The following is a 23,005-nucleotide window of genomic DNA, read 5'->3' on the forward strand; positions in this document are numbered from 1 at the left end:
TCACGTCGAAGTGCAAAAACCTTTGAAAGCGCTTAGGATAAAAGCACAACATAAATTTTGCCTTTTATTTACTACTGAAGTTGAGCTGTTTCATTCATGTTTCTTACTTGTAATGTTGAATCATATTAACAGAACATGGCTATGATAACCTGACACTTAGTTATTGCATCATGCACATACAAATGTCCAGCCCACATGGATCACCAAAACAGCAAATGGCAATGTTATTTTCTGCTTCATTACCATGCCGACCTCCTCATAATTCAGTATATTTTTGTTATTGTTAATTTAACTACCATTTAATATTCATGTATGTTTAAAGGTGTAAATAAGGTTATATAAGGTTCTCTTATTATTATTAGTTCTCTAACTTCCTGATTCCTGCTCAGATTCTCTGCGAGCTTCCTCAGAGAGCAGAGCAGATCCTTGTTAATGCCACGCTGATGCTGTGAGGCATTAGATGAAAAAGAAACACAAGGCAGTATAAAAAGACACACAAAAATAGGATTCACAAGGAATGCAACAAAGTAAAATACAAGATTAAAATAAGACCAAATATTTTCAACTGTGGGATAAAAATTACGAAGTCCATGAAAGACGTGAATAAGTAGTCCCAAATTTAACTTAATAAATAGTTTTGAGCCTTGACTTAAAAGATCTGAGAGTTAGAGCGGACTTAAAGTTTTCTAGAAGTATGTTTCAGACATGTGGTGCATAAAAACTAAATGTTGCTTCTCCATGTTTAGTTTTGACTGTAGGCACAGTGAGCTGACCTGTCCCAGATGATATGAGAGGTGGACAGTTCATAATAGAGCAGCAGAACTGAATTTTTGCCCTAAACCATTCAGTGCTTTATAAACCAACAGAAGGATTTTATAATCAATTATTTGACACGCAGGAAGCCAGAAGAACTAAAGTGATGCGATCCACAGTCTTGGTTCTCTCTAACAGCCATAAGTCTTTTATTGCTTGATATATTTTCTATAACATGCAATTATTTTTAGAGGCCCATATTTCTGGTCTACATAGTAGTAAACAGGATATTATTGCACTTAAAATAATCACAAACTTTTCTTATCAAACACTCTTTTTATTCAGATAAAATAACAGTTGCTTGTTGTCAAGGTTTGTTAAACCAGTCCCTCAGAGAATAGTCAACTTCTATGTAAACCTTCCTAGTTTCTATAGTGAATGTGAATAATTTAGCCAACATTTATTAGAAAAATAACATTATTCTTTTTTTGAGTAAATTTGCCAGTGGCAGCTGTGATTACAGCTAGTGAAATTAAGAGTCTCTGGCTTAACTTTAAATTAGTGCTACAGCTTGTTACTTGTCACTGTTAATTATGTAAGTTATAACTGACACTACAGCTGTTTTAATTTGAAGTTTCAGGATTCAACTTTGTTTCCTAAATATTATGGAAAGCTTTCACAGAAGAGCATAGAATAAGAACAATCAGAATCATAAAGCGCTTTATTGCCAATTAGTATTTTACATGTGCAATTTTCTTTGGTAATAAGGTGCTACACATAGACAAATATACAGTTGACATAAAAAAATCAAGAAATATATAAATGTGAAATAAACTGATGCAAGTTATATAAGAATAAAAAAAGAATAGAGAAAAATAATACTATTTGCAGAGAAAGAACAACGTGGCAGATATTTACATGTGCTTTACTCTGGGTTTGTGTTGTGCAGACGTATTGCAACAGAAGAGGATATTGTGTATATAAATACATAAATTGACAAAATCAAGGGAGTGCATATTAACCAGTAAAGAAAAGCTAGGAAACTATGGAAGGATGAACTGTGGAATGCAGGTAGAATACTTGGTTGAAACTACTTAGCTATGCAAGTTTTAGTTTATTCAGCATGTTCCTAGAGCATTCTCTTCAGGTAACCTTCCAAACCCGTCTGCTCTCTCTTAGATATCTGAGCTATAACAAAATATCTGTCCTGATGCCGGGGGTGTTCCAGGACCTGCACAAGTTGGAGTGGTTGTATGTTTATTCTCTACTAAAATAAAGTTATTCAGCGAAAGAATATAGAATGCTGCATGAATAGTATATTAGGATATTTTACTTTCTTTAAATATTGGTTTACCATAGGAAAAGGAGAAGTCTGTGATAAATAATTCCCACTGATAAAGCAGATTTTGTTTTCTTTTTCTTGCATAAAGGTAATACATCACACATATCTCAATTGATGCAGTTTCTTCTGAATCAATATTCTGCAAATGAGGCTGAAACCATTTCCTATTTTTTGTTGTAGGATCCTGGAAAATAACAACATCTATGAAATATCCCCCATGACCTTTGCAGGACTGAACTCACTTGTTTTACTGTGAGTATTTATTTTTATTTCATGCTACACCAGTCAGATATTTTTTCTGTTTTTCTTTACTGTGATGTTCTCCAAAATCATCAAATGGTCTGGTATTAAGAGCCTTTGTTGTTTTAGTTTAGACTGAATTGGGTTTTCCTCCTTTGAACACCGAAGGAAAATGCATTACACCTCGTTACATTGTGTCTCAATCAATGACAGGGTTTTGTTGAACAACTCTTTGACAAGGCTGGATGACATTTGTCGGGAAATGCCGAGATTGAACTGGCTGTAAGTAGAATGTCAAGAAATCAAAATCTGTCTTGTCATAAAAGTGACATGTCTTTTGATGAATTTATTCTGTCTATGTGTGTTTGTGTTGGTGGGCCTGTATATTTCCTCTGTGTGTGTATATTCCGTAACATGTTCTTGCAGGGATTTGGAGGGAAATCTCATTGAAACCATTGGAAATGTCTCATTACACTCATGCAGTATGCTGACAGTCCTGTGAGTATACATTTACATAATTTAGTCTATGGCAAATGCAAAGTTTTGCTTTGACTTTTGCCAGAATTTATATGAGAGGCTAGCAAATTAGCCTTAGTTTCTCAAAGTTTGATTTGCAGCTACTAGCCTATACATGGAATCAGTGCTGGAATTAATTAATTAAATGGAAATAGGAAGGTAAAAAAGTAATAATGTGATTCTTTTTTTGTATTTATTGCCTTTCTTCAGAGTTTTACAGCGGAACAGGATCAGCCATATACACGAACAGGCTTTCTCAGTCTTACAGAAGCTTGGAGAATTGTAAGTTATTTTTGTTGATGATGATGACTTTAGAAACACCAGCACATTGAATGAGATGAGAAAAATAGCATGGAAAAATACAGTAAATGTACTGTCGAGAGAAAAGTTTGTGACGCCCTTGGAATAACCTAATTTCCTCTGTAATCTTTTTTTTTAAATGATCTTCAAGGCAGTGTTTTAACATTCACAATCAATGCTTGATAAAGTATATGAACCTTAAGACGCAGTAACTTCTTGTCTGAGTAGTAGAAATTTTAAATATAGCTGAAAGCAACATCTGACACCAAACAAGGACATGTGTCTAACAATCTCACATTCAGAATAAAGGCTTAATTGAACAAATACATTAATTTTGTAAATGAAGGCCATTTCTTCTTTTGTGCCCCTCTAGCTGTTAGGCCTGAGCATGGTCATTTGGGTCTGTGGTTTGTTTGTGTTTGTGTATATTTTTGTTTGTAGATATATTTGTGGTCCCCAGAGGATGATTCTTAATTATTTTGGTGGGCCTCATACCTTTTTGTCAGGTCAAAAATTTCCCCATGACTGACTTTTTCATCCATGATAAAGTTAGATAAGGTTAGATTTCTGTTAAATTTGCCATGAAATTAGTCTGATTAGTCTGCCTTAATTACTTGAATTAAATGAACCTGGCACATACTGAATACAGTAACTGAATGAATGGATGATAAACGGACCAGACAGTATTTATTGGTGAGCTGTTGTTTTTAGTGTGCATGCTAGGCAATTCACCCGCTGTACAGTGTAAGAGAGGATGAATTTATTTTTAAAATATCTGTATGGATCCATCAGATACCCTGTGTTGTACATCAATATTTGTTTCTTGTTTGTGTATTTGTCTCTGTGCGCAGGGATCTATCTAACAACAGACTGGTAGCGATTCCTCCCAATCTCTTTGTCTTACTGGAGGATTTGCTCCAACTGTGAGTTATGTTTACACAAATACACTGGGATATAGAGTTCTGAATGCAAGGATATCTCTTCCTTCCGTGAATAGTTAATATGATTTATCCTCCTGCTGTCAGGGAATTGGTGTAGAGCCATCAGTAAGGTTTTTGCAAAGTACATTTACCTTGATTAAAATTAAATAAAAGATAAATAAATCTTTTCATGCACTGTCTAAAAAATGCAGAAAATCACCATTGTCTTGTTTTATAGATGCATTTTTGATAACTTATTGCAGTCAGCACTAACCACAATGACAAAGGCATTGAATTTTCTGTGGCTGCTTCACAATAAAAGTGACACTGTGTTTCCTCAGTTACGCACTTTTAATGAGAAGGAGCAGTAGGATGTTGTGTTTGCATTAGTAGAAACTTGATAGAGCTCTGACACGGTGTGAAGAGAGTGAACTTGTGAGGCTTCTATCAATGAGATATAATTGGGCTGGGTTACATGTTAAATATCTGTAATTCCCTTGCAAGGCAAACTGAATCCACAGACTCCACCACTACCAATAAAAACTACTATGTAGAGAGATAATTACTGATTACTGGAAATACATTAATGACTATTGCAGACCATAAATACTAGCAAAAATGGCATTTTGATTTTATAAAAATAAACTATTGTAACTTTAAATTGTAGGCAGTCTATGCACTGCATCTCCAACAGAAAACAACACATGTGGTGGGTAGATAAGAAGATGTCATAGGTAGAACAAGACAGGATGGGAAACTTGTGGGAGTTGAAAACAACAGTCCACATGCATAAAATATGAATTAGAGATTTCACTAATGTTTTAAAGGAAATGTAGCATTTAAAGTTGCTTCGCTGTGCCTTTTCATAAGCATAAAGTGTAATGTACTGTTACATGATTAATAAATGGATTCATTTCAATTCAATGAAAATTTATTGTCACTACAGAGTTTCTTATCTTCGTTTTCCAGGAATATATCGTACAATCCCATCGTGGAGCTCCAAGTTGACCACTTTGACAAGCTGCATAAACTGAAGTCATTGTAAGTATACGTTGCTACAAGCTAAATGACTGCAACTAAACCTGCATATTTGACATATTTGAAGAGCTCTCCTGTCATATGTAAGTGCAGAAGTTCAACAAACATACAAATGTGATATAAACCTGGAAAATGGAAAGAAAGACCCTGAATAGTTAGTAGGTCAATATTCTCTCAAAGTTGTCCCATTGTGTGGGGGGGTCACAGCATGGTGGTCTTTTAGTGTTATTTGGATATTATGTAGTTAATGTGCTATTTCTTTGAGACACAAACATGAACTCACACAAAAGTTTAAATATGTATGAAAGGCTAGTATAAATGTTTCTCATTGTCCTTGAAAAGCAATTTGGTGAGGAGAAGTTCCAGTACTGTGTTGGATCTTTGTGTGTGTGGCATCTGATAAAGACATTATAACTTTGTCTTTGTATTTTCCAGGAGTATAGAAGGGATAGAAATAGAAAACATACAACGGAGGATGTTTGAACCTCTAAAATACTTGACTCATATGTAAGTACTCCATTGTCATCGTCTATATTTATACTGTTAATCTTCATCATGTAGACCGTATTTCCAGTAGCGAGTCCCATTCTAGCCTTATCAAGACTGTCAGGCTTCGCTTCCAACCGGGAGATGATGGAATCAGGCTTAGCGTAATCCATCTTCTCTGTGGGTAAAACAGCTCCAGATTCACCCATGCAGGTCCTGGAAAGGATGAAACAGAGAATATAAATGTCCTTTCAGTCTGGCATACAATCACAGAAGCTCTTAAAGTCTCTTTACTGTAGAGTTTCATTCAAGTTCCAGTAACATACAATAAGATGTAGATAATTTTCTTTTTGCTCAAAGAAAATTGATCTAATCTTAAATGGGCACTCAGATTACAAAGCGCATACTTTCTCACTCAACCTGTAGCTTGAGTCTATCAACCATCCAGTTTTTCATTTTATTTGTCCAGATTTTGAGATTCTCTGAGATTTCTGCTTTGGCACCAATACAGTGGAGGTGAATAGAAACTCAGTGAGACTCCCTTGAATTTATCTGTGGTGGTCACAGCATTGAATTGGGAATTTCCAACAATACATTACAGAAACAGTGTTCCTAGCACTCTCTATAATCCCCAGGTAAAGTTATAAACCTTTTTTATAGGGACTATTTCTTTGGTAGTAAGTAGTTCCATCTAAACTGCTCATTGTAAGGTACATGGGTTAACCAAGGAAGTTAATTATTAGTTATGTTCCCAGTAAGACATATTTTGCTGTTGAGCTTTTAGCCTTGCTAGCAGCATGGCTCGAGGAATATGGTAGTCTGATGGTCGGTTGGTCTACAACTTTGTCCAATCCACTAGTTTTGTACAATAAACCCTGGTCCCTACTGACTTTGAGAATTATCTGACTTTACCTGCAGCGCCACCATAGTTGACATTTGTGAATGACATGTCTCCACAACTACTGGATGGATTGAAATAAAGTTATTATTTTTGTTTTTATGTCTTTCTGCTTTTTAACTGTGTCCGTTTAGGAGTGTTGACTTCACAGCTGCAAATAAACTTATTAAACACTTTTAGCGGAGAAAAAGAAGAAAGAAAGAAAGAAAGAAAGAAAGAAAGAAAGAATAATCAGAACAAAAACAATTGGGTTTCACGTATCTTTTGCTTAACTTGATACTCTTTTTTTATTTTAAATTAATTGCACTTTCACTGACTCATCTACCAATAGTATCTTTATGTCTTTATGATTTATACACAGTATTTTCAGCAAATTTCTATGGAATGTAACTTAATTTATGCTGTTTTGTGCAATACGTGCAGAACCAATTTGCAAAAACAATTTCAAATGAATTCATTGGCTTATAGTAAAAAAATAAATCAGTTTGGATATTCAACCGTTTCTACTTCTTAGGCATGTGATGGCATTGAGATAAGGGCTGTGAGAGTTTGTTGAAGGGCTTTTTCTTCTACAGTAACAAAAATACTTTGTTTGCAGGGAGATCTGCTTTCCAACTGTCTCAGCTTAGAAAAAAATAAATGCTGTCAAAGAGTTCACAGCTTTAAATAAATAGACTCCCTTATGCTTTACTTAACTTGATACTGTTATTTGATCTATAATCACAGCTACTTCAAGAAATTCCAGTACTGTGGCTACGCTCCTCATGTGCGCAGCTGCAAACCCAACACAGACGGCATTTCGTCCTTCGAAGACCTGCTGGCCAACATCGTGCTGAGGGTCTTTGTCTGGGTGGTCTCTGCCACCACCTGCTTTGGCAACATCTTCGTCATCTGCATGCGCTCGTACATCCGCTCAGAGAACAAACTCCACGCCATGTGCATCATCTCCCTCTGCTGTAAGTCACTTTACATTTAATGAGGAATGTAGTAGTAACTACCTTTTTATTTGTAGAATATCGTTTACCATCATAGTACATTATATTAGTATATATAATACATAAGTATTATCCAATTTATGTAAGTCACATGGGGATATAGGGTGTGGTATTTACTGCACAATAACAACAAAGGAGTACCAACACTAATTACCTCGTTATGTTTATAGACCTGACAATAATCTCTGGAATTCTGCCTGATACAGATAAAGTGGAAATGACAAATTCTGCAAAATACTACTAAGGAAAAAGGCCTCCAAACTCAGTAGGAAATTTGAAATTAGTTCCCAACGTGCTTATCAGTGTGTTTCATCAACACTAATTTCATTTTGCACACACTGTTAGACGCCCTCATGAATAACACTAAATGTGAAATTAATAAAATCCCATTACAAAATGTGGTATCTGCCATCTTAATTAAAATGTTCTCATACTGCAAGAAATGATAACACTTTCACTAACTCATCTACCTATCTAAGATAATAAAATACATATAATTTTGATAATGTATACATATACATTATATCTACGTCAATATGACTTATATACAGTATTTTCCCTAACTTTACATATAGTTTTGTAATGTAACCTTAATTTATGCTATCTGTGCAGACTCATTACACATGAAGTGAATTGTTTTAATGATAATGATGATTACAGCTCAAAGCTCATGGAGATCAAAACTCCAGTATTTCAAAATGTATTAGAATTTTAGAATAGAGAATTTATCAAATGTCGACCTGAGAAGAGCTCTAATCAGCTAATTAACACAAAACACCCGCAAAGGTCTCCTGAGCCTTTAATCTCTGTCTTGTAAGTTTGATATAAACTGCAGCCACTCATGCTAAAAATAAATTGAATGCCTTTTCCTTCACATTTTGGCATTGGCATGTTAGCTTCTGATTGACATTCAGTATGGGTGATATTATAAGTCACAGGAGGAAAATGGATTCATGACAGTTTGTTGAAGAGAATACAGTATAAAGCAAATTAATTAATTTAAAAGGAACTCACATGTACATGAAGTCACTGAATGGCTCTATGCAAGTATAGAACCAGGTGTACATTAGATTTATGGTTATTATTCCCAAAAGTGAATTTAATTTGACTAGTATATGCATAGAGAAGGAAAACACAACATATGTAGGTAATGTGTCCGTAGCAATGCCTATGCTGGTATTTCACATCTATAATTCAAATATAAACTATCCTATATGGACATACTATAAGTCTCAGAGCAGCTGAAACCAAAGAGCTCAGAATATGCAAAGCAGCAATTCTACATTACAAGTGATATCTGCTCTCTTTCCTGCTACATCCACAATGAAAGCCATGCAGATGATGACAGCCATTATTTACTATCTCATTTTGGGGCTCACTTGCTTTATGCGTTGACCTTTAAAAGTTTATTACTGGAATGTCAAATGTGACTGTTTTCAGCAGCACACTAATACCTGGTGGCTGAGACCAGACAAAAACGGAGCTTAAGGTAATTAGCACAAGTGAAGTGGTCTAGATATTTTTCATTATTTGCTTACTTTTAATCCAGTTATTAATGGAGTTAAAGTTAAAGTAGAGACCTGTAGATAGAGTTTGAATCACCAGTGTTGTGGGTTAGAGCCCAAACAATAGTTAACTTAAAAGAATTATTCTTTCTGAGCTGTAAATGAACACACATTTGGTACTTCAATACATAAAATTGTAGGCGTCCAAGCAGCAAAGCTGCTGGAACCTTATTGTTTTTGTTCTTATTATTCTTTCTTTCTTTCTTTCTTCTTTTTCTTTGCTAAAAGTGTTTGGGCAGCAAAAACTGCTGGACAAAAACTCACCAAAATTGGCATGTAGGTTGCAAATTTCACCCACTACTCAGGCTAAAAAAAATTGCCCTCATAGAATTCATGGTGGCGCTATAAGAATCAACTTTGCGTTTTTGCAATTATCTCAAAAATGGCTTTGTTTAGAGTTGAACTTCTTTCATTATTTTAATCTCTGGATTCATCTGCATCTTTGCTCCAATGGTCTTCCGTTCTAAAAATGTCAAATTATAATTTTATCACTTTTGTCCAAAACCTATTTTTGCAAACTCGTCCCAGACGGTTTCGCCAATCGACCTGAAACTTTGGCAGAATCATCTACGGACGTTGCTGATCAAAAGTTATCAAAAGAATTTTGATACGTCCATCCGTTTTTTTTCATAAATTTTACTTTTGTGTATTTACATCTAATTTTACATAAATGCCCGCTATTGTCACCAAACTTGATGCGTCTGTTCAGATGCTCGGTCCAAGCTTCGCTGAGCAGTCCTGGGATATTCTTCCGCTAGGGGACACTACACTTGTAAAAAATTTATACCTCATAATTCGCTGCATGGATTCCTATAAAATTCGCTTTGTGTGATCTGGGGTCACTACTCAGTTCATGCTCAGTTCACCTGAATATTTGTTTTCCGCCACCTGCGTTCAGCTTTTTGACACTCTCTTTTTTGAGTTCTAACCAGCGTGGCATTTCTCCATGGAGATCTTCTCTTACCAGACACCAGATCATAGTCACTCTAAAGCTGGGCAGTCTTGCTAGTGGCAAGTCCAACTATGTTTTGAACAGATAGCGGCAGTGTGGGACGGGTGGCGGAATGGTGGGGGAAGGGGATTACGGTAGTAATCTTTACTCATTACCATTGATGGCAACGTTGCCCTGCACGATTGCTCTAAAAGTTGCTCGGTGTATCATCAGCTTAAGGTCTCTATTTTATGTGGATCCCGTGACACTTCTTTCTTCTTATTTTTCTCTGCTTTAAAGTGTTTGTGCAACTGAAACTTTAAACCTGGGAAACACAAAACAGGTGGGTTAAACATTTCACCCAGTAGTCAGGAACATATAATGACACTTGGATCTCAAGCTGATGCTGTAAAAATCAAGTTTGCGTTTCCGCAATTATCTTAAAGTCCAAATTCTCTCATCACTTTAATCTCTCAAGTCATCTGCATCTGTTCTTCTCCTCTGAAAATGTCAAATGTTGCAATTTTTCACGACTTGCTTGGATTCCGATCATTGCCGCTCGCAGCTATATTTTTATTTTCAGCTTCCACACATTTTCACAGTTTCACACATTTCTCACCAGGTATTCTCTGCCTCTCTGTAGCAGTTTTTTCCAAACACCTTTTCTAGGAGTTATTTCTTCACACACTTATCACTTTTCTCTTTTTCTAAGAAGGTAAATCAACGCAGTATCCATGCAACTGGGCACAAAGTCTCTTGTATCCTCTCTTTCCTATTAGAGAGTACTTTGAGCCCAGTTGAGTCAGCCAGAGGTCAACCTTAATCTTTAACACTTTGATGTACTCGCGGGAATTTCATAAAAAAAGTATACTGTATCACTGCATGTATGTAAATCCAGGTAGACAGTCAAAAAATTGTGTGTTGAATGGCAATTAGAGCTCTTGTAGTTGTCTGATAATCATTCAGGTTATGCACAACAAAGCTTCACCTTTGCTGTCCCATAAAATTTTCACATGATGAATATTAAGATAAAAAACATAAAGGGAGTCTTTAATGATGATATGTACAGTGTGCTTGCATATTGCATGCTTCCATATCAAAGGAATTCAAGTGGAGGGTTTGAATAATGAATTTTCTATAGTATCAAAGAACTAAACATGAAGTAGTGACTGATAAAGGAGTGGCGTCCCTCAGAGAAAAACGTTTAAAACAATTTGACAAAGTGTTTGGATGAATTTGCAGAGGGCAGAGAAAGTAGGTGTAAAAGAAAACAACATATGGGATTGGGATTTAAAGCCCCCCTCCAGCCATTTTAACTGCCATTTTTGGTTAAAGTTCTTTCTCGAACAGAGAATGGGGGTTTTGTTAATAGTCGGACATAATCAATTACCATGACAACCAAAAACTGACCGGCTGGAGTGTTCACTAACGATATGCTGTGTTAACATCACTACATTGTAAAGTTTGGTATACTTTAGTGTCTGGCAGGAGTAGCTTTTACTTAACCATGTATATAAAGTTGACTTGTTATGAACTTTACTAAGAGGATAAATAGTACACTGGAGAGATTAAAACGGAATATGAGTTATTTCTGTTTATGTATAAGATATTTTCACCAGCTGTAGCTTTAGATAGTGTCCTTATATTACTAAGCACACCATACAGCTTACAGGCAGGTTGCTGGGCCTAAGCAGGCACACTGTGAAGTCCTTACCTTTATGTGTTGTGTCCTGAAGAATGGAGTATTTACGCATTTTATACAGCCTCATTAGGTTGACAATAAAATTAATCACATTTTATGCGGGTGCAATCATATTAAACAGATGCATAGTGCATTAAATGTTAAACATCTTTTATATAAAACTATTAATGTATTCTAATATTTATAAATTGCAATTAACAATAACACAAACACAAGATTGGAACTTTTTAAAATATTTGTGTGGATGCACCAAATGGGTATGGTCAAAATGAAACAACATTTTCAACTAGAAAAAACTTCAAGAGCAAATCAAAGCTGTACAATTCTAAAGATTTTATTAATAGGAAATATTTTAAATAACATTTACTGGCTCTACATGAAAATACCCACAGACCATTCTTTTAACTGAGTACCATGACAAAACAAAATACTTTCTTGCAATGTTGAGAACAAAAGTCACACCTTGGCTTACACATATTTCATCTAAATCTCCCTTTTAGAGATGTTTTTTTAGATATCTTACAAATAGACAAATGTGAATGAGTATGTCTTTGGCTGAGGATAATATTAATTGTAGGACTGCTCTGGCTTTGCCTTCATTAATAAAGATCTTAACCTGAAAACCATGAACCAAGACTTCTGTGCTGGTTTCACATTTATGTCCAGTGTTAAACCGTTAACCGGCAAAGGCCGACTGCCTCATCCATCCATGAGGATCTTTTGGCAGATCTGCTAAGCGGGGCAGGTGCAGTGGACTCCATGAGGGCTGATGTGTATGCTGGGGAAAGGAAAAACATGTTTATAGAATATAACACACCATCACCGCAACCTCTCAGCTTCCATCGTGGTTGAAATGCAGAATTACTAAGAGAAACCTGTGGAAAAGGCAGATCATACAGTTCACAAATTGTACATGTGTGAAAAAACCCAGAAGTAAAGACAACATATAGAACATTTGTAAGACCAAATTCTTCTTGTATTGTGAGCCAAAACCGTGTGACTAATAATAGCATTTATCTTTTGTTTGCATAGAATATCCATGTAAACTACTTTATGTTAATAAGGTATACCAAGCTAAAAGCCTGCAATAAAGTATATCTTCATGAAGCTAGTAACATTTTTTGTAATTAGTAAAATGTCTTGTTAATGTGTTTTTATTCTTAATCTCCAAAATGGCTGTTTCAAAACAGAATCTTAACTCTACCGAATTAGCTGTGATTTACTTCAGTACAAATGTTGGTGTGATGCATTTCCATTTATAAAATTATTCAAATTCTTTGCACAATCTGGGAAATTTACCTCCACAATATTTTATTTCTGGTGGCACTGAAATCAAATTAAACCAGGCACCAACCAGTACCACTGAAGACTGGACCACTAATACTTTTTTTCGCATCTCAGTTAGAGTGGAAGAAGCTGCAGTCGAGTACAGATGTTTAATAATGGCTGGCCTCCACAGATTCAGGTCCTCCCTTTCTCTAAAAAAGAAAATGTAATTATAACAAAAGCCAAACTAAATGTAACAACCCTCAGCCATGCCATAAGATCGACCTTTACGAAGCTTATAATGCTCCTTCTCTGCTGATGTTCAGTCTGAGATGTGTTAAATAAAATGTATGTGTTGTTGTGCTTGCCTACTTATCATAAAGAATTCCAGGTCTACGCAGTTGTCTGGCAGTTTTCTGTCATCTGTCCTTCAACCCAAGATGTCCAACCACTGATTACAAACAATGCACGCACCGATGCCATAATGAAAATGAACAGCACACTAAACCAAGAGGAGGAAACTACTTTCTGCAATAACTATGCTGGCAAACTACACCTGGCTAACTACAACTTAGTTAACTTAGCTAACGTTAACTAAACTAGAAAGACAAACCGACCATCAGACACAGAGACATGTACCTACTGTAAGTTCTAAGTAAATAACATGATAAATTGGTTAGCTAGCTCACAACGATGTTTATCGGTTTGACGCTCAGACTTAACGAGGCGTGACGCCGTGACAGTTTTTTAACGAGTCAACAACTAAGCAACTTGGAGCACAAAATTAAGCTATTTCTTATTTGGCAAAAGATGTGGGTAATTGTAAGGAAATGACATATATATAGAAATGTCAAAATACACTGGAGGGGGGCTTTAACTATCATTTTGTTTTGTTTCAGCTTTTTCTAGGCAAGAGTTTTGTGTATGAGAACTTTTACTCAAATGGTTCAGATGCATAAATATCTGTGTAGATGTAAAGCCAACATTCTATGCATGAAAGCAAAAGCGTAGATCTGTCCACAAGATGTACAGTATAAACCGAGTATTGTTACTTGTCGTCATATAGGGGGCAATACATTTAACTGAATCGAGATAAAACAATTATTGCCTAAACTATAAATATCCATATATACTTTACCTGTGGACAACCCCCTTTTAACCTTTGGACAATAGCCAAAAGCAATCCTTTCTGGTAGCCTTTGATTGATGAACATGAGTCCAGGAGGTCAAAGCTATTATCCAATGTGTTTTGGGGTTTTTTACATTTTCCTGCATGATGTGGAGTCACATGTTAAGATATTTATTCACATCAGAATGTATTCATGCGATTTTAAAGGTCTTGACATTTTGGGTAATAATGGTATTCACTTTCTTGCAGCGCACTGGATATGAAAATAAATACCACTACCAAATCTGTGCATTAAATATGAAGCTACGGCCAGCAGCCAGTTAGCTTAGCAAAAAGACTGGAAACAGCTTACAACATGTTAAATTATGAGCTTTAAATGTGCTGGTAGGTAGATTTTGTTACCTTTGGACAGAGCCAGGCTATTTTTCCCCCATTACCAGTGTTTATGCTAAGATAAGCTAACCAGCTGCTGGCTCCATCTAACTGTTCACCAGATAGATGTGAGATAGGTATCAATCTTCTCATGGAACTCCTACAAGAAAGCCAGCAAACAAGCACATTTCCTTAAATGTATATTCCTTTAATGCATGTTTCAATGAATGATATATGAAATTCTTTTGAGACTAAGGCTGTGTTAAAAGATAATAGCTCTAAATAAAATATACTCCCCATTAGCCTTTTTTTCTTCTTCCATTTGCCACATTGATATGACCTTCCGCTTTTCAAAGTCTGTTTATGCTTGGAGTAAAGCATCTTTGGAGATACACACAGTATATTCACAATATTATGCAATGCTGTTTGTTTATTTTCATCTTTCTTTCTTGACAACAAAGCTGTATATTCTAATTACTGTAGTTTACTAATCATAACAGTTCAGAACACATGAAGGTGTGGATGAATGTTAGAACATAATGGATTTTCTTTGGTTCCCTTTGTTACGCATGGTTTTGAGTTGCAGTTGAGTGGCTGCTGTCCTCATCTATCTCCATATCATAGAAAGGAAGGCTTTCATGTAGGGCCATGGATTCTGTACTTGATTTGATTATAATCTCACTTCTAAGAAATTGCATTGCAGTTCCCATGGAAGAGATCTGCTTTTAAAATGCCTGCTTTATCAGATAGTCTTTATTTGATGTTCAAATAAATTCAGAAAACATTGTCCTCATGTCTCTGAATGAAACCAAGCTCAAGGTATAAACACTCTAAAGTTTGTTTAAAACGCTCATAGGGTGCTTGATCTGAATGCATCTTTAAAGTTGTTCAATTATAAAAACCTATCTTTACCATCAAAAAATTTTCTGAATATGTTAAATTAGAGCTGTCTTTCCTTGCAGGTGCAGACGGACTGATGGGCATCTACCTCTTCATGATTGGTGCGTATGATCTGAAGTTTCGCGGCGAATACAACCGGCACGCTCAAGCCTGGATGGATAGCAGTCAGTGTCAGGTCATCGGCTCTTTGGCCATGCTGTCCACTGAGGTATCCGTCCTTCTCCTCACTTACCTCACTCTGGAGAAGTACATCTGCATCGTGTACCCTTTCCAGTACTTGACACCTGGCCGGCGACGAACTGTCACCATCCTTTTTGGGATATGGGTGTTTGGCTTTATTGTTGCCTTTCTTCCACTGGCCTTCAAGGGACTATTTCGCAACTTCTACGGGACCAATGGAGTTTGCTTCCCACTGCACTCTGAGCAGCCAGAGACACTTTGGGCTCATGTTTACTCCATCGTCATTTTCCTGGGTGGGGATTTGTTCTTACAACAGTCCTTTGAGCTTTTTTGTTATCTTTACTTGTTATTTTTGTTATTCACTTACTCTCTAAAGCTACTTGTAAAAGCACCGTCTCATTATCTAGTGAGTGTATTTGTATTGACATTTACATTTACTCATTTGACAGACGCTTTTATCCAAAGCGACTTACATTTAAGGAACAACATACAAGCATCAACAGAGCATCAAATACAGCACGAGATCCACAACTGACAATACATATTAGTAAAAGCAGCAATAAATACTAGTAAGTGGGGTAAATACCTAGGGAAAGAGCACAGGAAGTGCATGTTATATGTTAGGAGTTAGAGGTGTTATAAAAGGAAGTGTTCTTGGATGAGTTGAGTTTTCAAGAGCTTCTTGAGGGACGCCCCTGCTCTGATGGTGTGTGGTAGCTCATTCTACCATCGTGGTGTCACAGATGAGAACAGCCGGGACTGGGATTACTTTGTGTGAAGGGATGGCAGAGCCAGGCGGCGTTCGTTGGAACGTAGTGGCAGAGACGGAACTTAAGGTTATATTATGGAGTTTAGGTAGATGGGTGCAGACCCAGTAGTTACTCTGTATGCAGGCATTAGTGACATGAATCTGATTCTGGAGGCCATGGGTAGCCAGTAGAGGTCACAGTCCTTTTGGGCTAATCAAAAACCAGACGCACTGCTGCGTTCTGAACCATTTGTAGGAGTTTCCCCGCACAAGCTGGAAGACCTGCTAGGAGGGCATTGCAATAGTCAAGGCGAGAGATAACATGGCCTGTACCAGAAGTGAGGTAGGGCCTGATTTTTCTGATGTTGTATAGAGCAAAGCGACACCGCAGAGAGACGGCAGCAACATGGCCTGAAAAAGACAGCTGGTCATCAATCATGACTCCCAAGTTTCTCACCACCCTGGTTGGAGTTATGGTTGAGGAATCAATTTGTAGTTTGATATTATGGTGGATAGATTGCTTGAATGGAATCACCAAGAGTTCAGTATTAGAGAGGGCGCTTGTTGAAGAAGGCAAGCCTTCGTCCATGCAGATATGTCCAAGAGACAGTCTGTGATTTGCGCCAAGACGGTGGGTCGTCTGGTGGGAAGGATAGGGAGAGTTGCGTATCGTCTGCATAACAGTGGTAAGAGAAGCCGTGCGAGCAAATGATTGGGCCCAGTGAGTTGGTGTAGATTGCAAAGAGAAGAGGTCCTAGCACTGAGCCTTGGGGTACCCCTGTGGAGAGGCAGTGGGAGGAGGATAATTGTCCTTGCCATAAAAAATTGTAGGAATGCCCCGAGAGGTGGGATTCGAACCACAGGTGTGCTTTACCCAAGATGCCCATTGCTGAGAGTCTGGATAGGAGGATCATGTGATTGACTGTGTCAAAGGCAGCTGATAGGTCCAGCAGGATAAGAACCGAGGATTGGGCTGCAGCTTTAGATGACCTTAGGGCTTCATTTATTTGCATTTGTTATAATCGCAAATCCACAGTACAAATATGAGCTTTTGCAGTTATATGGCAATGCAGAAACTAACCATATATCTTTCTACAGGTCTGAACTTGGTGGCATTCCTCATCATTGTCTTATCCTATGCAAGCATGTTTTATAACATCCAGAGAACAGGGACTCAGACCACTAAATACAGCAACCACATCAAGAAAGAGGTCACCATCGCCAAAAGGTTCTTCTCTATTGTCATCACTGATTCCCTTTGCTGGATCCCCATTTTCATCCTCAAGATCCTGTCTCTGCTGCAGGTGGAGATTCCCGGTACAGTAAAGTGTTATATTATGTAAAGGAATACTCCACTGAAAGTCTACATTTTGAGTATCACATATGCTTCCTTAATAGGCTTGCAATGTGCTCTGAAAGGTTTGTAACCTGCTCTATTGCACAGGAATGGCAATAAGAATTATGTCAGAAAAGCATCAAAAGCATCAAAATGGGCCCAAAAGCTGTTGCAGCATAATCCACTTGTCCGCTGTTGATTGCTATGCCCACTAGTTCCAAATAATTGTTGCTTTGCCAGTAAATCACCCAATCTGCCACTTTCAGATGAACTTTGGAGCTGTGATGCAATAGCATGACACAAAAGTGAAGTAAATAGCTGAGTTGCAAAGAAACTGACTGTTTGGTACGTACTGATCATACAAAGCATTTGCAGAGAATGTGATTTGTCCAGTTTTTGTGGATGTTGTTGACTGGATGGATGTTTTTTGCCATGACTCTGGGTTGCCACTGGATCAGTTGTAACTTCTGTGACTACAGCTGCCCTCCCCTGCAAAGCTACAAACTTTTCAGAGCCACCTTTCAGGGAGATGAGTTCTCGAAAGAGAGATTTTTGGTCTAGTATCACATTGAAGTATTGCATTATCTGTATGTCATTAAAGTTATTTAACATGTATTACTATGTTTATTTAAAGGATTTTTCAAAAGGTATTTATCACTGTATAAAGAGCATGTAACTGTATTCAACATAGTGCAGTTTGCTCTGTATACCTAATGACCAGTTAGTATTGTGCTGAATCTGTTACATACATAATCTGTGGCTCCCTAATTAGGTCCCCTGTAGGGATTAAAAGGATTTTCATTCATTATATAAATGACTTATGATAAAAGGCTTTATGCTTTCATGTTCTCACAACTCACAGCCATGTTAAACTTAATAATCTTTAAACAGACTATATACCAGCTCTGTTGTTTCACTGTCTATTTTCTCTCTCGGCAGGTACCATCAGCTCCTGGGTGGTCATATTTATTCTCCCGATCAACAGCGCCCTTAACCCCATCCTTTACACGCTGACAACACGGCCTTTCAAAGAGACCATTCTGCAGGTATGGGCTAACTACAGGCAAAGGAGGCCTCTGCTCAGCGGTCACCCAGCTCATCATCCGTCACTCACCTGGCAAGAAATGTGGCCCCTGCAGGAGAACAGCCACGGCCTCACCACGGGGCATCCACTGGAAATGACAGGCACGCTAGCCAAGCTCACCCCTGTGGAAAATACCAACGAGGGATACAATGACGTTATCACATGCACACAGCAACAGTTGAAGCAACATCCAGGCCTGTCGGTATGCTCACAGAAACAAACAATGTCGCACACAGTCACACCCACACACACACAAACAAATGAACTCATCTAGGTGTCGAACAGCAGATCTATTGTGCATGGATCTGTTTGTAATGTTATCAAAGATTAACCTCAACTAATTAAATGTGATTCAGGTTCATTCAGCTCTGTAATTTAGAGTGTCCAGCCTATTAAAAATACACTCCTTGATTTATGCCCAATTTCTCCTTTGTGGTTAAAAATCATTAGTTATCCCTTATGAGACAGTACAGTTCCTCTAATGAAGACTACATGCGGGCTCCAAAAAGACATCCATTAATGCAGTGCTGAAGTCATGCCCCACTTAGGGTTTGGCTTTTATTCCACTAGTTTTCAGCTAGAGTTAAAAGACAGAACTACAGCATTAACCATTTGACTGTGTTTGCGTGGCTAAGACTCATTAAATATATTGTAGTTGAATGCTAGCAAAGTAATTGTTGATTGTAGTTCATTCTTGACTTTAGAAACAGTAGCAAAAAAATCTTAAATCAAGATCACTTGTTTTATCTTTGTTAAAATTATGTGGTGCTCAAATTTTTAGCCATTTAGTTGTGGATATTTTGTAGAATATGGACAAAATGCTAGCTAGCGTATTATGGCTTAAAGGAGACCTATTAAACTGCTTTTCCAGTCCTATATTGTAGTTCTGTGAGTCCTTTATGGCAGCTTTGCATGATTCAAAAAAGATTTTCTGTCTTATACTGACTCTTCATGTAGGCCTCTGTCTGAAACAAGCTGTAGATGCTCCTGTCTCTTTAAGGGTGGCCAAGACCTGAAGCATGTTACCAGGCTGTTGTTGTCACTGAGTAGTACACAGACTGAGCGTAGCTGTGCGGAGCAAATGACCATATATGGAACGTATGTGGTACAGAGCTGCTGGTAGAAAAAGCAGTTCAGAACAGGAGGAAATCTGAGGTTTTCGGCTCACAGGGATTTCTTTTAAATACTTTTACCTCATTATTTGAAGCTTTGCCCATATTTTACATCCGGCATTGTAACATTGTGGATAAGTCATAAAATATGGAAAAGCATAATAGGTCTCCTATAAAGGGAAGTACATTTTGGAGCATTTTTCAATGACAAGTGACTCCATCAATAACATAACAGTGAGCCACGCCGTCACACTGGTGACATGTTCCTTCATTACCGTGGGCACAGCCAGAGTAGTTTATTTTGTGTTAGTCCCACATACACTGTCCTGCACTGTAAATGGACCTGGGGGATGCAAGATTTGGGAAAGTTGGAAAGTATTGAGATGGGCTAACACTTTGTTGGTTTTGTCTTGTCATGGCATTTTTTGACAATCATAAAAGTAGTGACATCACAGACATTATGTCCACAGTCAGTCGCCTGGGTGTTCAAGCTCATGAATTTTATTCCTTTCCTCACAATTTGCCTCTTTGATTACTTTTCCATCAACAGTAAAGGAATCTGCTGGGGACTTCTTTACCTTACACAAAACAACAGGCACTCAACTACAATGACCACAGTTTAGAAAGATATTACATCACCCACAGGTAACTCAGTGTTACATAAGCCACGGGTAACTCATCACATTTGAATTGATTCCCAATTACGACTGTGTGAGGCTGACAGGTACAGGTTTTCTTACCACTAAAGCTGAGCAGACACTGCAATGAATCTTTTACGCTTTGTTAAGTCACTCGACATCAGCCTTTCTGCATGGCCAGAACCTGCAACTTCTATGCTCACACTGTACAGATATATTATCAAGTAATTAGAACGTAAGAGCTTGTTTGATGTGAGAATTGATGAGTGTTGTGTGTCAGGCACACAGGTGATAGAGATTTTTCCTGGTGGTAGAGGATTTGCTGGACTGCAGACAATGTCAGAAGCATATGAACACGTCTTTCTTTTGCTTTGAGGCAACAACAATTGTTATTCCAAGGATATACAGTGTGCCAAGGCTTTTTATTCTCAAGTAGTTTATTTATGCAGATATTAAATTGATGTTGGTAAAGGTCCACAAGTGGGTCTAAGATGCACTGTGGATTTTTCATATGTTCAAGTACATTTTGCTGCCATCACTTGATAGTAGTGATTTAGTCAAGTCTCAGGTCATTAAAGTGCATTTGTTGCAATTGCTGATGAAGGGTCGCTTCATTCATTGGCAGACACTTCATCTTGCAACTCTCACCGAAACTTCACAACAAAACCTCCACCACGTTCTAGACTTCCAGTGTCGCTATGCTCAAGATGCATAATTGTTTGCCCTGTCCTTCTAACGGGGACTTTAGAGGGACTAGGGTCCCTTTATTCTGTAGGTCTCTGTACTTGTTCTAATGTTCTTGAATGTGTGTTGCTGTGTTGTGTTAAATGTAAGGGAGATCTGTATTTTTCAGTGTAATACATCTGCATCTGTTGATGGCAATCCCAATATATCACTCAGAACTAGAACCTTTAGTATAGGAATCACGTTGTTAATGTCAGCCCAGTCAAACAGAACAATTCTTGCAAGAAAACCACATTATAGGTATAGAACATGAAAAACTGAACAACTGAAAACAAAGACAAGTATTTAAATTAGGGCTGGGCACGTTAAGGTGTTATTATCGTGTTAATTAATTAACGCTGACAACGTTGACACAGTTTTTATTATTAGGCTATTATTTTGAAAGTCCGTTTCTCACTTGCTCTGAATACACATACAGTCAAACAATGGGTCACAGGAGGGGTGGGAGGTTAATCAACCTGCAAATCACCCACCCAAACAAGCAGTGGAGGGAGGCTTCGACAGATGCAGCGTGTGGGAGAAGTAGCCCAGATAAACAAAAGCAAGACAAGCGATCCAATGCCATAGCGAAATGGATAGCTACACACTGCATGCTGATTAGTATTGGGTCGGCGTCACTTGGCCCCGTAGGTTCTCTCAGGTAAACAGAAAGGGAGAAGCGCTCTGCGAGTAAACAGCAGGCGCTCTAGAATAACCATGGCAACAATTGACCCTTTGCTAAACCACACCCCGAATACACAGCTGGCCAATCACAGCGCAGTATAGGTCTCACTCTAACTGAGGTCCAACACTTCCGTGGATGCGCTCCATTGACTCTAATGTAAAAAAGAGTAATTTTCTAGCTTTTTTTGGCTGTATTTTTCTAAGATATGGCCAAACGCTGTTCCTGGGGCACTTGTGATAGTTACAGTTGCCACCCAGAGAGGTTGATAGGAGAAGTACGATTTAAAGTAAATCCAGAAATGTCGGCCGTGGATTGTTCCTAATGTAATCTTAGTTAGCTAACGCTAGCTAACTTCCTACTGAATGTAACGTAATAAAGCCCTACTGTTCTGATTTTTAATGAATGTAATAATGAATAGAGGCCTACCCAGCTTTACAGGAACAGTGTTGATCGTTCATATCGTTGTCTTTTGTCTCAGTGGTTCACTTGTACTGTGTGATCGGTAGGCTTTGGCTTCTATCTTTAATTTTTTTCATGTCCGTTTGAGTCAGTTCGACAAATTTCACGATACATTATTTCTCCGGGGAGTGCAGTAATAGTCAGTGGCAGCGCCGACAGTTTGTCGGACTTAGCAACAGTAACTAAGGGGGTCGGGGCTTAGCGAAGGGTCAATTATACATAGCTTAACTTTAGCCTACCTGATAGGCATTCATCTAGTTTTGGGATGCTCTGCTATGCGAATTCCTTCCTGTTGATGTCCTATTTAGCAAACGGTAATACATTCTGATAACTCACAAACAGCGAGGATCAGTCTCTCTTCCAGTGATTTGTGCTGCGCGCCACGTACAAAAAGTTCAAGACAATTCAACTTCAGCAGCTGGGGGGCGTTTGTGTGAGGCAAGCACAGCTGCGACAGTTTAACGGAACGTTCCATACTGTACATCGTCCTAGACCGTTTATGCTGCTTCCTGATAAAAGAAAAATGTCTCCGCTGAGACCTGTTCAGAAAAAAACTGAACTCGGGTGGTAACTTGGTTTAACAAGCTAGATTAAAGGTAGGCTAATGCCCTGCCGGCACCACGGTTGGAGATATGGCTTGGAGGAGATAGCAATCGGGTCCAGTGGGCATGTGATGGGATAGCTACA

General features: G+C 37.9%; 1 protein-coding gene and 1 long non-coding RNA gene across 3 annotated transcripts in view; one reads left to right on the forward strand and one right to left on the reverse strand.

Annotated features, from left to right (window-relative positions):
- rxfp1 (relaxin family peptide receptor 1) overlaps positions 1-19,251 on the forward strand; it is an 82,393-nt gene extending 63,142 nt beyond the window's left edge. Inside the window, exons 7-17 of the mRNA XM_046031601.1 lie at positions 1,933-2,004; positions 2,276-2,347; positions 2,549-2,617; positions 2,762-2,833; positions 3,062-3,133; positions 4,003-4,074; positions 5,041-5,112; positions 7,220-7,449; positions 15,416-15,826; positions 17,380-17,598; positions 18,557-19,251. Of these exons, the coding sequence (XP_045887557.1) occupies positions 1,933-2,004; positions 2,276-2,347; positions 2,549-2,617; positions 2,762-2,833; positions 3,062-3,133; positions 4,003-4,074; positions 5,041-5,112; positions 7,220-7,449; positions 15,416-15,826; positions 17,380-17,598; positions 18,557-18,975 (1,780 nt within the window). The 3' untranslated portion in view covers positions 18,976-19,251. The remainder of the gene's footprint in view (positions 1-1,932; positions 2,005-2,275; positions 2,348-2,548; positions 2,618-2,761; positions 2,834-3,061; positions 3,134-4,002; positions 4,075-5,040; positions 5,113-7,219; positions 7,450-15,415; positions 15,827-17,379; positions 17,599-18,556) is intronic.
- On the reverse strand, positions 4,985-22,691 carry LOC123958308. Of its 2 annotated transcripts, none has more exons than XR_006822031.1 (3): positions 22,558-22,691; positions 18,732-18,823; positions 4,985-5,811 (listed from the first exon to the last, which is right to left on the reverse strand). It is a non-coding gene; the product is annotated as an uncharacterized LOC123958308 (long non-coding RNA). The 2 variants fall into 2 exon arrangements; XR_006822032.1 differs by lacking the exon at positions 22,558-22,691 and adding an exon at positions 22,286-22,325.
- Positions 22,692-23,005: the final 314 nt, after the last annotated feature.

This window comes from Micropterus dolomieu, linkage group LG19 (assembly GCF_021292245.1).
Source record: "Micropterus dolomieu isolate WLL.071019.BEF.003 ecotype Adirondacks linkage group LG19, ASM2129224v1, whole genome shotgun sequence".
Classification (NCBI taxonomy): domain Eukaryota; kingdom Metazoa; phylum Chordata; class Actinopteri; order Centrarchiformes; family Centrarchidae; genus Micropterus; species Micropterus dolomieu.